Here is a 16041-nt window from a genome sequence, read left to right on the forward strand (position 1 = left end):
TCTAATATGATTGTATTGCCATCAGCAACGTTACAATAAAGTGCAGTCAGGCTAAACTAGCTGCAGCTGGATTACTGTCCTGTGTGTACTGCTAATTCACTGTCTCAGTCAGTCATGCTTCAATCTGATTAGGCAACAAGTATATTGGATAGTACTGAAACAAAACTATAAAGTAAAAATGAAAAAGAAAAGCCATAAAGGAAGAAATTGCAGAGTAATATAATAGAGGGAAGATGCCTTGCAATGTTGAAGTCAGATTTGACCTGTTAGCTCCAGACTTGCAAATGTATTTTTAGCTTTATTTTAATATCTGCAGTACCCAGTATGCTTCAGCCACACCTGATCCTAAAGGCGAGGCCCAACCTCAGTGTTTCACAATTTCTATGCTGAAAAGACACAGAAGAGGCAAAATTCTTCTTAAACAGAGGTGGCTTTTTAGACATAAGCAATGTTAGCAAGCCTATGTCTTGTGTACAGCAGTGGAGACGTAGGATCATTCTCATTGCTAGATTGTCCACATACATAGCTCTGGGAGGAAGCAAGCCACTAAAAGATTCTGCCTCTGACCGTAACTGTGGTCCCAGAATTCAGCTGCTCATCGTGCAATCTAGCTGTTCTTCTTAGGAGTGGTGCTTTTCTGTAGAACTGCTGGGAGCATTTGCTTGAAAGCTGGTTTTGGAGCTCCTTTTCCTGGGAGTGTCTGATGAGTGTGTGGTACATGGCCCAATGGCTTTATGAACATTTTGATATGTGGCTGATGCGTTCATAGGTTTAGCCTAAAAGGTGGTAGATGTATGGCTCCAATGTTCATGTAATGCTATAGAGAGCCAAAGAAGACTTTAACAGTCTATGTCAAGTAGCCTAGTACAAGTGGTTTATTTTTTCATTATTTGTTCTTTTGAGGCAAAAGACAAAGGCAAAAATCAATCTGTAAATGCTTTTGCATAAAAATACTCATTGTATTTGTTCTTAAACCAGACTTTGGAGGTAAATGATTCCAGTCAGCCTGCTGATGAAAGTCAGATTTGCTATTTTCTAGGCTAGTGTTTACCTTTTATAAACACAGAAGAACAGATTTTCTACAAACCTTATTGTGGATTTCACCCTGTTTCTCTTACGTGGTTGGAGAAAGAGTACAATAATGCAGATTAGCCAAGATACTTATTTTAGCATCTTTTCTTTAAGCTGCTGCTTTTTTCTTCCTTCCTTCCTTCCTTCCTTCCTTCCTTCCTTCCTTCCTTCCTTCCTTCCTTCCTTCCTTCCTTCCTTCCTTCCTTCCTTCCTTCCTTCCTTCCTTCCTTCCTTCCTTCCTTCCTTCCTTCCTTCCTTCCTTCCTTCCTTCCTTCCTTCCTTCCTTCCTTCCTTCCTTCCTTTTTTTTTTTTTTTGACCAACAGTGAGAACAGAGTTTCCTTTCTTTACTTTCTCATATGAGCAAAGTCAGAGCTGGACTATTTCAGGGTAACTATAGCTGAGTAATTTACAGGGTTCTTGGGTGACAGGAGTCAAGACAGGGTATGTTTTTCAGGCAAAAAGTCAGTCTTAGTAGATGTTTCATTTGTCCACTTAACCTATTACCTGTGGCTTTGTAATATGGTTTAAATTCTTAGTACGGATTCTCGACAGCTTTAATATTCATTGACAGATAACATTGTATGGTTTTCTCCTCTAGAGAAAGACTATTTTCATCTCAGCAATTCAGCCATTACCAGAACAATACTTTTTGCTTGATCCATTATTTGGGAGGCACAAAGTTAAGAATGCAGAAAGCTCTAGTGAATTATTTGTGCGCTATGGGTAAGAAAAGTTCTTATAATCTATACAAGTGACTAAGATGGCACAATTTTGTAAGCATTGAGATATGTGACAACTTACAAATTGGCATTTTATAATTGATAGTTCATGATTTAGAATGAAGCTATATAAAGATCAGGCTCAGCAGGGTTTTCTGTGTATGGTTTTTGATTATATATGAACATCAGTATTTCTGTAAGTAAAAAAAGATTAACTTTTTAACAACTTTCTCAATGAGAAAAACAACCCTGTGATGTGATTTTTAGTGTACTTTGCTGTCATTGAATTAATTTCATTTATCTATTTCCTTTATTTCTTTGGTTATTGAAAATCCATTTATTTTTTGCATGGTAACAGAAGAATCCTGTTCTTCCAGGAAGAACAAAGTCAAAAATAGAATTACAATGTAGAATCAGATTAAATATATTAAGTTGTTTAATATATGCAAAATTTTACCTATCAATCACAACTCCGTGGTGCATTTATAGTGATGTAGTTCAAAGGCCTGCTTGAGCTCAGAAGCTTGCTGTTCCACGGTGGGTGCTCACTCTTGTTTGAATACTGTAATAGAGAAATTCAGGAATGATGGAGGAGCATTAAGGTGTACTGTTATCCAGGGACTGATAAGACTAAGCGTCACTCAACACAGCTGTCTTAAATTTCCTTAATCATGTGTTTGCGTTTCGGCTTTTTTAAGAATAAAACCAGAATGAAGCATGGAACTTCTCCTGTAGGTCAACTATGAAAACTTTTGTCATGTTTAATCAATAAAAGAGCAAGCTAAATGTAGAACTTCTGAGAGTTTCCCTGATTGCTTTAGAAAATATATTTAATTCCATTTAAAAAACATTGTTTTATCCAGAGTTATTTCTGAACTGATTTTGGTTAAATAGCTTATAAGTATTAATTTTATGCATTTTCCCTATTCTTTCTGGTAATGCTTCAGCTGTTAGTCAGGTTTTTGCAGCCAAGATTTGTCTGTGAAATCCGTTTATTTTCTACTTTAAGGAGAGATCTTGGTTGATATGCAAAGATGTGAAGTATTGGCACTTCTTCCGTGACTTAGTTCTAGTAACGTTTCAAATTTCTTTTTTGTATCTCTTCACTTGCATATGTATGGTAATAGAAATCTATGTCTAGGGAATGGATGTAATCTAGGATTGTGGGTGTGATGAATGAAGTGTAGAAACAGAATATCGACACAGTCTTCTATTACAATTTTTGACTGCCACTTCTTAGAAAAACACTGGCTTTTTACAAATGTAAGATGTATCCAGTTGTTTACCCATAAGTCCTTGTGGTAAACCAGAGATGGCCGTGAACTAAAATCCTCTATCTCTGAACAATTTCAAACTTCTCTAAAGTTGAACTAGAAATCCTGTTTATGTAATAGCACAAATGAGCTCTTATATCTTCACATTCCTGTATTCCAAAATTTTGTAACTTACTGGGTTTTTTTCCATGTGGCTCCCTACATCTGCTATGACATCTCTTTTGTCTGTGTGCAAGTTTCTTCTGAGAGCTCTTCCCTGCTGTGCTAAATGTCTCTGTTTTGAGTTATCAAGCATTTACATGCACATGCAGGCATGGAAAAGCAAGCAGATAAATAAAATTAGTATTTAGTTTCTGGTTTGGGTTCTAAGAGTTGCCTCCAGGTAAGTATTTTCTGTAACTTTAACCATCTTGGAGTGGGGACCATCTCCTGAGTACTGTATTAGCACCTAAAAGATTATTTTTGGTACTGAAATAAACAGACTGCAGGGAAGTAGTTCGGTATTCAGATGTTTCATTCACCCTGTTGATCCTTTTGAGGGTTGTTGATACATGTGCCTGTGCCCAGGTGCCATCATCTGCCATGCACCACCTCAGGAGAATCATTTTGTTTATCCCCATTGAAGAGTCTGGGGGGCTGGACATCTCCACTTTTACTGATCTTATTGTTAGATACCACTAATCATGAAAAATCTATCCTCTTACATATGTGCTAATCATAGATCTATTACCTAGTTCCACTCGTTGGTTTTCACCCTTGTATTAACAATTTGTTTGTCTGGGGAAAGAGACAAAAATAGCTATAGTGGAAGAAATTATTCATAAGTAGTTCTTTTAGATATGTTGTAAGAGTCAGTTTTAATGATTTAATACAGCCATTATGCAGTACTTATACTAAAATAAAAACAGCTTTTATTAAAGCTTCACAAAGAGAGGGGTTTTTTTAATAACTGTTGATCTCTCTGTAGCTATTTTGATCTGTTTTCTACCAAGGAACAGCCTCATCTTTCTGCACTGACACAGTGTGAATGTTGTAACTGCTAAGAGAGTACCTCACTCTGGATTCATTCTGCAAGACAAATTTTGGCCCTCTGGGGAAGAGGCTAGTATATCCTGGTGCTGCAAATGCTGTTTGTGTTTTCACTGTCTCTGATACCACACTCTGGATATAACAAAACATTGTCAGGAGGAAATAGAAAAGGGAAAAGACTACTTCATTTAAGATTAATAATGCATTAGATGAATTTTACTTTGAAATTTTGAAGGTGGCTTGATTTGGAAGTTAATACTTGTTTGATAATTGCATTTAGTCCTTGTAAGGAATTGAATCTCTATGTTAATTTTCACAAATAAGCCAAGTATAGCTCTACATACAAGGTGATTATCAGTCTCAAGGTTGGTACAATTGTCAGTAGCAGGGTCCTTGTCTGAAGCTTTGGGGTTTTATAGGTAAAGCTGAGGCAGACTTGTGGGGACAACCTTGATAGCACCTGATTGTCTCTTGGCTTGCTGCTCTGTAGTGTTATCAGCCCATCATCTGCATGCCTTCACTAACAGTATGTTTTAAATTCACTTGAAAGAAAAAGGGCCCACCTGCCATCTTTTTTCAAGTGCTTCTGTTTACTTGACCTAAAATACTGTAAGTTAGCTATGGAGGCATAAGCAGGTGAAGAGAGAAAACAATAGGCAGAGGGTCTCCTGGAAACATTAGTGTGTTTATCAGGTTAGCTAGTGCCATGATACTTGGAAGCAGCAAAGGAAGGAAGTACTGAGGTCTTTGGGTTTTATGATCTGAGTGATAATGAGATCACCTTCAAAGCAGAGACAATGAGTGCAGTATTCTTAAGTCCTTGTATGTGCATTTAGAGTGAGAGAATGGAATAGGGGTTTTAATTTTAAAAGAAAAAAAAAAGCTCCTTTTTCTTAACTTTTTCTTTGCCAGGTCTTGTGATCCATCCCTTCATTTGTAGACAGCGGTAGAGGTGAAATGCATATTCACCTAACAGGATCGTGAGATTTTTAAAATTCCCCATTTTTTTCCCCAAACAGATAATAATATTTTTTTCTGTTAGATACCACATTTAGTATTTTGATGAGAGTGTTTGGAATGTGTGAAAATAACCTCCAGTGCCCTCTTAAAAAACAGTGTAAAGCAAGGACCTTTGTGGTCACTTTCTTTTTCCCTTCTCTGCTCCCCTTACTAATTATCAGTATTGTTTCCTCTCCACTTCCCCCCTCCTGCTAAAGGCAGCAGTTTATGGTTCAGATACAAATCTTAGTACCCATCACATTTCTGCAGTTCACCTTCACACATCAGCTAGTATGTTTGCATGCCAATAAAAACAAAGTTTTGTCCACAAGTGAGCTGCCTTTGGAGATAGTTCAAGACTCCCTTGTAACTCCTGCAGTCTAGAAGAAGCAAAATCAAAATCATCTCTTCCTTGAAAGTACTTTTCATACATCTCCATCTTTGTGATAGCATTGGAATCATTATGTAGCAGTTGGCTCTGATACGCTTCCACAGGCACAAATTGAGTCCGACAGGACTGATGTCTCATGGATTTTGCTGTCATTTGAAATGCTGGCGTGAAGGTGGTCGCAATGAAAGGGGGGAGCTGGTGCCTTCAGCACTTTGCCTGTGAAGATTTCTTAGGTTTGTAGTTTTTGATGGCAGTAACTGATTCAAAAGATAGTTTTACAAAAGAGATTCACAACAGCCATAGATTTCTAACAGCTGCCCATGTCTTTTCTTCTTCCTTGAGTATTTTCTTTGAGCGTTGCACTGTACTGTAAAATGGGCTCTTTATACCACCCATCGATCTGTGAGATCTATCTAGTGGAAGTGTAATTAGTGTAATTTTTTCTCCGTCATTTTGGTTTTTATCTTCACTGCATGGAAAAAACTTGTATATTAACAAAAAAGGTACTATCAAGCTTGCCAAAGTTTGTATGTTGCAGACCCTTCAAAAAGTAAAATCACATTTAAGTGGTATTTTAGTGACAACGTCAGGCTATTTGGGGATGTCTCTAGTATTTCCTGTGAGAGGGAAAAATATTTTTATATTCCTTAATTTCTGTTACTGCTCAAGTGTGGTAAATTTGGACAAGAATGAGACGCTGCTTTTTTAAGTCAGGTATATGAGCAGTAGTGATTCCAGTGTATTATATTCAATTATGCATCATAATAAATGAGATGGATTGAATTGGAATCTCAGTGCTGGATTTCTGGTTTTCTGTTAGACATAATTCAGGTATGTAGCAGAAATCACAACAGGGATTTTAACCTTTCAGAGTTGTTGAACTATGCAGTATGCTAGCATTTGATGCCTAGCTTTAAGAACACCTCAGAAGCAGATTTTTCTGTGTTATTCTTACCAGATGCCAGGACATCAGCTCACAGTATGCTGCTTGCAAGTGGACTTTTTATTCTGGATATTGAATCCACTTTGAATCCCTTCTTGCAACATGAGTATTCCAGTGATGTATTATACTTCATTAACAATGATAATTCTTGTAATTCAGAAGGTGCTGTTGAATACAACAAAAGATGCAGGTTGTCACAAATTCTTGAGTATGGTAGAAAAAGTGCACTGAGAAATATGTTGGAAGAGTGCTAACATATAATGTACCTTGCATCTTCTGGTATATGCCAGTGGTCTGAAATGAATCATGTTTCCTTTTTTTTCTCCCTTACCCGTTTGTCTTTTAAAATTGTTTTGCCTCAAATTGTGAATGCTTAGGAAAAAAATCAGAAAATCTCTGCCCTATTCTTGCTAGCTAATTTTTCTCTTTTTCTCTTCTCTTCCACAGGCTCTGAAAATACTTCATCTGAAATTTCAGACTGGACAGACTCACAGTGGCTTCTAAGCCAGTGAGAACAAAGCTGCCAAAGCATGCTGGTGCCAAGCTGTCAGATGATGCACGTAGTCAGGCCAATGGTGGTGCTCCTGTGCTTGCTACTCAATGCTGATGCTGAAAGTAAGCTTATTATTCATTTCTGCTTAAGTCCTGGCCATGATGAACAATTTTGTTTTCAGCTGGTGGTTACTAAGGGTCTCGGAATGAGTCTCCTTTTGAGTAATTCTTAAAACACTGTGAGGTCCTCTCTAGATCACAGCCAGTATTTGAAAAGGATTATTTATGCAACTTCCTTACTATTTTTCTTCTTAATGCCCCTTTTCTTAACCAACTAATGGTTCCCGCTCAGATGGTGGAGACCATTGCCACAAAGTTACGCAGTCAAAACAAAGACCAACCTTGCTTACCAGACTTTGGTGAAATCACTTAAGGACATCTGTCATTATTTGAATATTTCTTTCTTCATTTTGATTTTTTTTAAAAATAAAATAAAATAAGATACCACTCCCCAATTAATATCCAGTCCAATTAAAATTCCAGGCCCTTAGTAACTGCTGCAACAGCTGTTCTAATGTATTATTTCCGACAGCTGTCGCAGAGTACAGTATCCAAACAAATCAAGCAGAACTGATGACTTAGTGGCTAGCCTAAATGTGTGACAGTTCAGTGAGGAGAGGCACCTATGTTTACTTGTACTGAGGGGAAACTGTTGGATTTTGGTCAATTAATTTACCTATTAATGGGAAGATAATATCTTCTTTTTAATTAGGAAACCATTAGGTCTGCCTTGTTTACATGTGTTCCTTTTCCCAGCTGTCCTGCGGCTTCTTGCAGAAGTAATGTGCAAATGAGAAAAACCATTTGCTTTCCACCTGTTGACCCACAGGTTTACTACAAGCTGACTGTTATGTTTGCTACAAGCTGGCTGTTAACATTCACGATTCACAGATATTTTCCTTTTGAGTCTTCCTGACTCTGGGCAGATACATCACCAATCAATAACTTTGTTCCAGCTCTGACTTTTGAAGACTTCTGTGTTTTTTCACAAGTCTGTGTAAAACAAAGGAGCAGTTGAATTAAGTAGGAACACACAAGAATAAAAACAGTGTCAGTAAGGTTGGAGAAATCAGTTCTCAATAAAGGCACATTGAAGAGTTCCTTATTACTCTGCTTATCACCTGCACTCCAGGTATACTAAATTACAACAATAAAATAGATAACAATATCTTTCCATGTCCATGTGTAATATGCCTTCCTTCTTTTACCTGTAGCTCTATGAAAGTGAAGTAAATTTAAAAAAAAAAAAAAGAAAAAAAAGAAGGACAGAACATATATGTTTGTTGAGTACTGACAGCTGAGATTCTTTGGCCCATTTCCAGGTAGATAATGACCAGCTGGGATGATTGTGTCTAAGGTGAAGCCAAGGACATTTTAACACTTTAGCCAGCAAATAATTAATTGGTAAATGCACCCATATGTTGGATATTTCTGCAGTTGTAGTATACCATCTATTTTAAAAGTAAATTCTCTGCTTGGCAAACATAGATTTTTAGAATCTGGTATACCTTTTCTGCTTCTGGTGATGGAATGTCCAACCTCCTGTAGGCGAGTTGTAGTGAATGATTTTTTGGTTTTAGTAACCCCAGTCAGGTATCAGTTTGCAAAAAGACAGTCAAACCCCAGAAACACCTTTGTTAGACCTGTACTTGTGAGAGGAGGGTATAGTTTCTGTAATCACGTAGCGTTAAACAGAAGGTTTCCTCTTTCATCATTCTTCTCTGTGGGAAGTAGGATAGTTTTTTTCGGGGTACCACAGAGTTTGCTTTAAAATTGGCTGGTCACCCAGTACAGTTTTTAAGGGAGTTCTCAGATTCGGTTTTCCGAAACTGCTGTGTTCCACTTCCAGTTCTTTTTTATTTTGAATAACACGAAACAAAATAGAAGTCAGCTCTTAGCCTTTGATGGCTAGGGCTAGGAGGACCTAATGGTGTTGCTAGAATCTATGGAGTGTCGTGTGCAGAATAAAGGTTGTGAGATGCACAAAGATCATCTTTTTGTGGGAGTTACTCTCAATGTATGAGATGGACAAAAAGGTGCAGTCTTAAACTAAGAAAGAGTAGAACTGATGTATTAATGGATAGGTAGTATTTTCAAAGACAGATGATTAATAAACATATTCTCTACAGGACTAACGTACTGTCTTGACTGGAGAACAAAGCAAAGGTCTCTTCAAGATAACAGATTATTTGATTGTTTTTTTCTATTCCTTTTAGAGACCAGTTTATACCATACTGTCTTATTACATGATCATTAATACTTTCATGTGGTTATGTTAATAAATAATATATCAGGAATGCCATTACTGTAAGTTGGAAACACCCCCCCCCCCCCAAATACCATTGATCATCTTTCAGAAATGCACAAATCTGCTGAGTTTGGTGCTGGAGGAACTCACATAAACTAATCCTTTATCAATTTGTATATTTGTCTTTGTAGTTAGTAGGTATTACTATACAGAGTTAAAAGAATACAGGGTAGCCAAACAAAGATACCTTAGGTTATCTTCTTGGAGGAATTTATAATGCTACAATATCATCTATGGTTATTACTTAGTATCTATTGCCTCTTGTTGTTATTAGCCAATAGGAGAAAGAAAATGACAATTTAAAAAATACTTACAAATAAAAAATTAGGAAGATTAAAAGAAGTTAAAAGATAAGAAAGATTCAACTAAGAAAAAGTTGAGAAATAGTGCTGAAATTTTGGAGCTAAGGTGTAATGGAATAATAATGTAATTAACCATTTTCTTCTTTAAAAGAAATAGAAATACTTTAAGACAAATGCACTTGTGCTATGTAGCAGCCAAGATTTTAGATCAGAGTCTCTGTTAAGACATTCCAGAGTAGCGAAAAAACAGAGAATTATGCTAAGAAGTGATAGGCTAGGTATCTCTGGTTTTACTGTTTCTATATTAAGGAGAAAATTGTGCTGGACAATATAGCTTTCTAAAACAGAGTTGCAGTTTCTCACCTGATAGTTTAAGTATACTGTTGATTTGTTTAGAATTCTGAAAGCTCTATTTCTGTTGGTCTTTCCTGGGTTTTTTTGTTGTTGAGTTTTTTTCATGTGGGTAGTGGTACTTGAAATGCAGAAAGTGAGTGAACTCTTACATGTAGCAGGTGAATATGAAATGGTCACTTGAAATAGCTGGGCTTTTATCTAACATGGCTAGCTCTTATTTTATGGGAAAAGGCTTCTCTTTTGATGTTACCTTTATTTTCTTCTTACTACTAATAAAAGATGTGACTGAGACATTGTGCAAATGCCCACAATTTGTATAAATTAACATAATACTTTTTTACAAGGTGAACTTTACCGTTGAAACTGATTTTTCAGCTTCATAGATCCTTTCCTGCATTCCTTTTCTTTCCAAGGAATGGTACAAATAACTGGATTTGAAAGGGGAGAGAAAAATCTAATGCAAGAGTTTGTTCACTTGGACTGACTTGCTTTAAATTTCAACTAAAAGGTTGTGATATACCTAACACAAATCAGAGGGTTGTGATTGTTAGATGTCAATGCAATGTCTCCCATATTCTAGATAGATTTGATGGTTTCATTCCCTTTACAATATAGTGCTGAGTAGCATACTGCATATTCTTCTGTCTCTTAACCTACGAGGTTAAAGAAAGAGACTATGATTGTCAAGTAATTAATATGCACAGGCTTTTAAGTTGCCTAAATATTTATATGTATATACAACTTGCATATGTTATACAGTATGAATTACATTGTGTGCCATATATGTGTTTATATGGCTCCACATAATATTGCATTAATGCTGTGAGTTGTAAATGATTTTTTTCTGTTTTACCAATCTAAAAGAGGAGCTCTGTGAGAGTCAGAGAAACATTTTACTGTTACACACTGTGTTTATTTGGAAGATATATTGAATTTCCACAAGACACAGTTTTTTTTATGGGCTGGGTGAGAGATAGCACAGGATCAGTGAGCCTTCAATGTGCAGACACACAGAAAGATGTGTCTCCTTCTTGCGTGATTAGCTCTTCGCTTGGATTTCCTGAGGACTTGAAGAAAAGTTCCTGCTGTGCTGGAGTTGGTCTGCCCTCCACTCTTGCAGATACTGCTCCTGTTTATATAGCTCGTTATAAAAGGGTCCCAGACCCTACTGTTGTCCAGGGCTCTTCCTGAACTTCACAAACTGTTGGCAGCACTATGTTATTTCCTTTTAGTGGGGACAGGACACAGAAAGTGAGATGAAGGGGACAAAATATTTGTCTGTTTGTCACCACAGAAAGGCCACGTCTTCCTTTTTTCATCACTTTTCTGTTGCTAGCACCGAGGTACTACAGAAGAGAAGATATATCCAGACATTGATACTGCATTGTTTTCTTTCCAGAGTAACTGGAAATTGATAAGGAGCTCATACTCTTCTGATCTTGCTGTGAAATCACTATGAGTGGGATCCAAATAGCAAGCCCGCTTGATGCTTTCAAAGAGGTTCCCAACAGTAGTCCTTAGTATTTCTCTTTACATACTACCCTCACAGCTGAGGGAGCGAATGAGACATCTTTGTTTCTCTCCATCATTGCGAAAGACCCCAAACTCTGACGTGTGTTGACATGGGCTGATAAACTCCCCTGTGGCTACCTCTCAAAGGGATACAGGGGCACCTCTCAAAGGGATGGAAGTGCCAAAAACCCCTTCCCTGGTGGGCTGTAGGAGTGCACTATGCCCCTTATGTGTGCGACCAAGATTTGATTCTTACTGTTAATCCACAAACTAAGCTTATACTTGACTGAGCAAAGTAAGCAAAATTGAAACGTGGCAAAATTACCTTTCCTCTTTTACCTTTTATCATTAGTAAAATGAAATGTTACTTGTAAGCATAAAAAGTGAAGAATCTTGAGGAATATGGGTTTTTTTTGTTTGCCTCCATTTGTGTTTGGTGTTTGTAGTTTCTATGCACGCTGTGAGAGGATGTTACTGAATTTGCTGAGGAAAGATAATGTTTGTTTAGCCTTCTTGTTTGTAGAAGGACAGTCTGCTAGTTCATGGTGTTTATCATTGACTGCCTTGTTCTCCATAGTGTAGACAGTAGCTGTGTTAAGGCAATACTTCTCTATATCTACAAATTAGTAATGTCACATTGTTTGTCGCAAGAGAAGTACTGAGTTTTTTCATGTTTTATAAATGGGCAGGCAGAATAGTAACTGCCTAGAATTTTTCTGCAGGTTCATCTGTTTGACAACGAGAAAGATCTATGTTTCAGAGACCCTATGTAACAGATTTCTTTTCAAACCTTAGAATATAGTATACTACTGTCTCTTTCTTAGCTCTGTAATGATGGGGTGTCAAGTTAATTACAGCGCTCAAAGAAATGTATAAAACATAAAATGCTTTAAAATGGTTATTCGTGCTCTTTCCTAGTATCCTAGTTTTTGAAATTCAAGACTCTAATTTGGATTAATAGAATCAAATAAATTTCCGCAGATATGTTGCATTCTGCTTTTTAGTAATTAAATCGCTTCTCAAAGCACACATCCTGTTCCTTCTCCACCCTGAGGAAGGCCTGGTCACTAGCACTTCCAAATTCCCTGCTGTATTCCAGTAATTTTGTCTGTTTAATTATTTTTCTTCTTTCTTGGTTACATAGCTTCTGCTGTGATATTTTTCTTTTGCTGCTTCTTTTGAGATGTTTTTTTAGAAGAGAAGCCACAATTCTTTCTTCATTCAGTAGAAGTGGTTGCAGCTGACTGTAAAAAGGCAAACAGAAATACTAACTATAAACAATACAGTTATTATATATTGCTTCCATTCCCAGTTGTTTGAAATGTGAATAATGCTTAGTTTGCTCTCTGGCTCCTGATACATATGTGTCAGTTAGTTAGCATCATGCTGTCTAAGAGAAAAGTTTTCACAATGTTCTCTACACCGGGATCAGGAAGGGCTAAAACTTAGTGCTGACAGGAAAGTGATTAGTTTTAACAAATTTTAGGGTGACTGAGAGGCATTCTTGTTTAAATAGGATCTAAAGATGATAGTTAAGGATTGGTGAAATCAAACCTAAGATGGCTATTTCTCCTCTGTTGTTTTTTTGTGTTGTTTTTTTCCTTGTTCTATTTGGATTCTTCATTTTTTTTTTTTTTTAAAGAACACTTGTTTTTTTCCCCTGCTAAAACCATTCTTCCCCATTAAAAATATTTGATGTTCTTTGACAAGCTGAAATACATTCATGCAGTCCACACTGAAGTTTTTGTTTCTAAGCATTTGTCTACAACACTAACGTAAATAGATCTTCTGAACTAATTATATTACAGAAAGTAATTATCTTCTAGTAAGTCTTGCATCTGGACATACATGGTTTACACTAAAAAAACCCCTCTATTCCAGAATATCTTCATAAACAGTATATGCAGGCAAGCCCAGCATGGAAATAATTTACTTTTTTGTATGTGTACCTAATTTTCTGTCATATTAGATTTAGATTTAAACTCTGATGTCTTTAAAGAGATTATTTCAATTATTTCAATTATTGCTTTCAATTATGGGCAGTAGCAAAAACTGTAAAATCCAAAGATAAAATCTTTCCATTCTTTATTGGTAATTTTTTCAGTATCATCTATCTTTATATCTTAGTGCTGACAGCATCCATTTTGTGTAAGATATAGCCCTTTGTTTGCTTTGCTATTTCTTTTAATAATGGTGAAGTATGCAAGAGAGTTTAAATATGGACTGCCTTTTCTAAGGGAGGAAAAAAAAGCTTTCAATTTTATTTTATATTCTTTTCTCAGGAGTTTTTATATGCTCTCTGCAGTTCAACCCTAGGACACTTTCCAGCTGACTTTATGAAAAATGGTATATAGTATTGCGAGAGTAATTTTATATTGCACTTGTTAAATATGATATTAAAATATGTCAAGTAAATCACCCATCACTTCTCAAAAGTTTAAGCCTTAGAGAAAAGTGGGACAGCTAGTTATACGAAACCATTCTAGTTGTATTTATTTTGCTCTGCAGCAAAGTGAAAGCTTTGGAATATATGTGATAGGTGACTTAGAGAATCAGGAGAAGTGAAAATTTTATGTGGTCATTCCAAACATATAAACTTAGTCACAGAAACTACAGATAATATGGATGTTTGCATAAACCAGGATTTATCCAAACCTTATTTTTCAAGTCCTTACATTAAAGCAGATTTGAATAATCTAATTCCAAGAGAAGCCATAATTATGACCATATTTGTTTAACTTGCTTTAAATTATCAAGTATTAACAGCAAAATTGAGAGCTGTTTGAGCAACATGGTTTTCCAATTCACATAATTTTTAAGAAGGTGTTTGGGTTATCTCTAAATCTGTACATAACAAAATATTTCAAAATTTAATCTGAACAAAAGATTTGTGTGTGTTTTATAATGTGTAGATTCAGAATTAAGTATAGTTTACTAGGGCTTTGAACTACAGAATAAACTGAAGAACAACTGCAAAATGGTTTTCCTGAACATTGTTGTAAATTTATCTCTGTAACTTCGAAGACGGCTTCCATGTCTGTTTCACAGCTGCTGTTAATTTAGGTAGTTGCAGGCTCCTAGCTCCCAAAAGCAGAGCACTGAACAGAGCTGAGTTGCAAGCTCCCGAGTTCTGAGAAGCCTTTACACCCTGGCAGTATTGCCTGTGGCTGACCTTAGAGGCAGTGAAGTCTCCCCAGGTATGAAAGCACTACGTCTTTTGGATTTTCTGGAGCATATATAAAACCAGAGTCAGGAACTCCAGGGTCTCCAGTCTTTCTAGATACGACGAAATGTAGATAAGGGAACTGTATTTTAATGGATGAAAAGATGGACAAACCCACATTATTTAGATTAATGTTAACTGTTAACAGAAATTGTTTCTGGAGAAACTTCAGTATGGGTAACTATCTCACTGTGTGCAATTCCCTGCAGCATCAGCAATGACCACTAGCAGATGAAGGAATGTGGGTCATTAATATTCCGTTGTCAGAACTGGCAAGGAATTCCAGTGTGTCTGTGTTTGCTAGATTGCTTAAGTACATGTCTACATTCATTAAATGTTTACTAAAAGTACATATCATAGTCTTAATATAGGAGCAATTCTTAGATAAAATGAAAGGAGAAACATCAATATGGAAATTTAGATTTTTTTTTTTTAAGGTTATATTCACACAGCACAACAGCTGCTGTGGTGGTTTACAGTTATTTTCACTCCTTATCTGAGATTTAAACCTCAATTTCTGTGTCCTGGTTTTTGGCTGGGATAAAGTTAATTTTCACAAGAAACTAGCCAAGCGGGATATTCAGTACCATATGATGTCATGCTCAGTATATAAGGGAGGGGTAGCTGGCAAGGGAGGAGTCGCTGCTGAGGGACAGGCAGGGCATCAGGTTCTAGGCAGTGAGCAAATTTCATTGTGTATCATCAGTTGTGTGTATTCTGTTAAGTGCTGCTGTTGTTGTTTCCCTCCCCCTTTGCTGTCCCAGTAACCTGCCCTTATCCCAACCCACAGGGTTTGCCTTTGTCCTCCCATTCTCCTCCCCATCCAAAAGGGGGGGGGCGGGGGGGAGGTGAGTGAGTGGTGCCTGGTGCTCAGCTGCCAGCTGGGGCTGAACCACGCCAGGCTGAAACGGAGATAAAATCTTGAGGAGCAGCATCTTTTTGAGCAGTGAGTTTCTGACAACAGCTTTAGCAAATCATAAAAATCTGAAAGTATATAGGAAGATCACCATTCACTTTTTTTTCCACCCTATCTTTCAGGACAACACCTCCCCCCAAAATTACTGATGTGTAGGATCTTTCTGTCTTAAATAGTGTCTGCTTGAAGCTGTATTTATTCAAAATAGTTGGGCAAAAATTTAATCCTTTCGAAGTTTTAGGAATATGCACAATTTTTTATGAATTTTTGGTGGTGCAAACTAAATTATTTTGACTACTTCCTTCTTCTAAAGGCAGCAAAAGGAAAAAGTTACATTGTGACTTTATATTGCTATGAAAGAGGTTTAAATATAAAGTTTGTATAAATTGCTACTGCAGCTTTCAGTGAATTATACGAGACTGTAATGTACATGTTATGAGAAAAATG

The 16041-nt window shown here is 36.7% G+C and overlaps 1 protein-coding gene across 23 annotated transcripts in view; it reads left to right on the forward strand.

Annotated features, from left to right (window-relative positions):
* The window catches only part of PTPRD (protein tyrosine phosphatase receptor type D), a 382032-nt gene that overhangs the window by 79937 nt on the left and 286054 nt on the right, over positions 1-16041 (forward strand). For all 23 annotated transcript variants that reach the window (XM_075741216.1, XM_075741218.1, XM_075741220.1 and 20 more), the window contains exon 2: positions 6875-7042. In XM_075741216.1, the coding sequence (XP_075597331.1) occupies positions 6958-7042 (85 nt within the window). In that variant the 5' untranslated portion in view covers positions 6875-6957. The remainder of the gene's footprint in view (positions 1-6874; positions 7043-16041) is intronic.

Source organism: Balearica regulorum, chromosome Z (genome assembly GCF_011004875.1).
Source record: "Balearica regulorum gibbericeps isolate bBalReg1 chromosome Z, bBalReg1.pri, whole genome shotgun sequence".
Classification (NCBI taxonomy): domain Eukaryota; kingdom Metazoa; phylum Chordata; class Aves; order Gruiformes; family Gruidae; genus Balearica; species Balearica regulorum.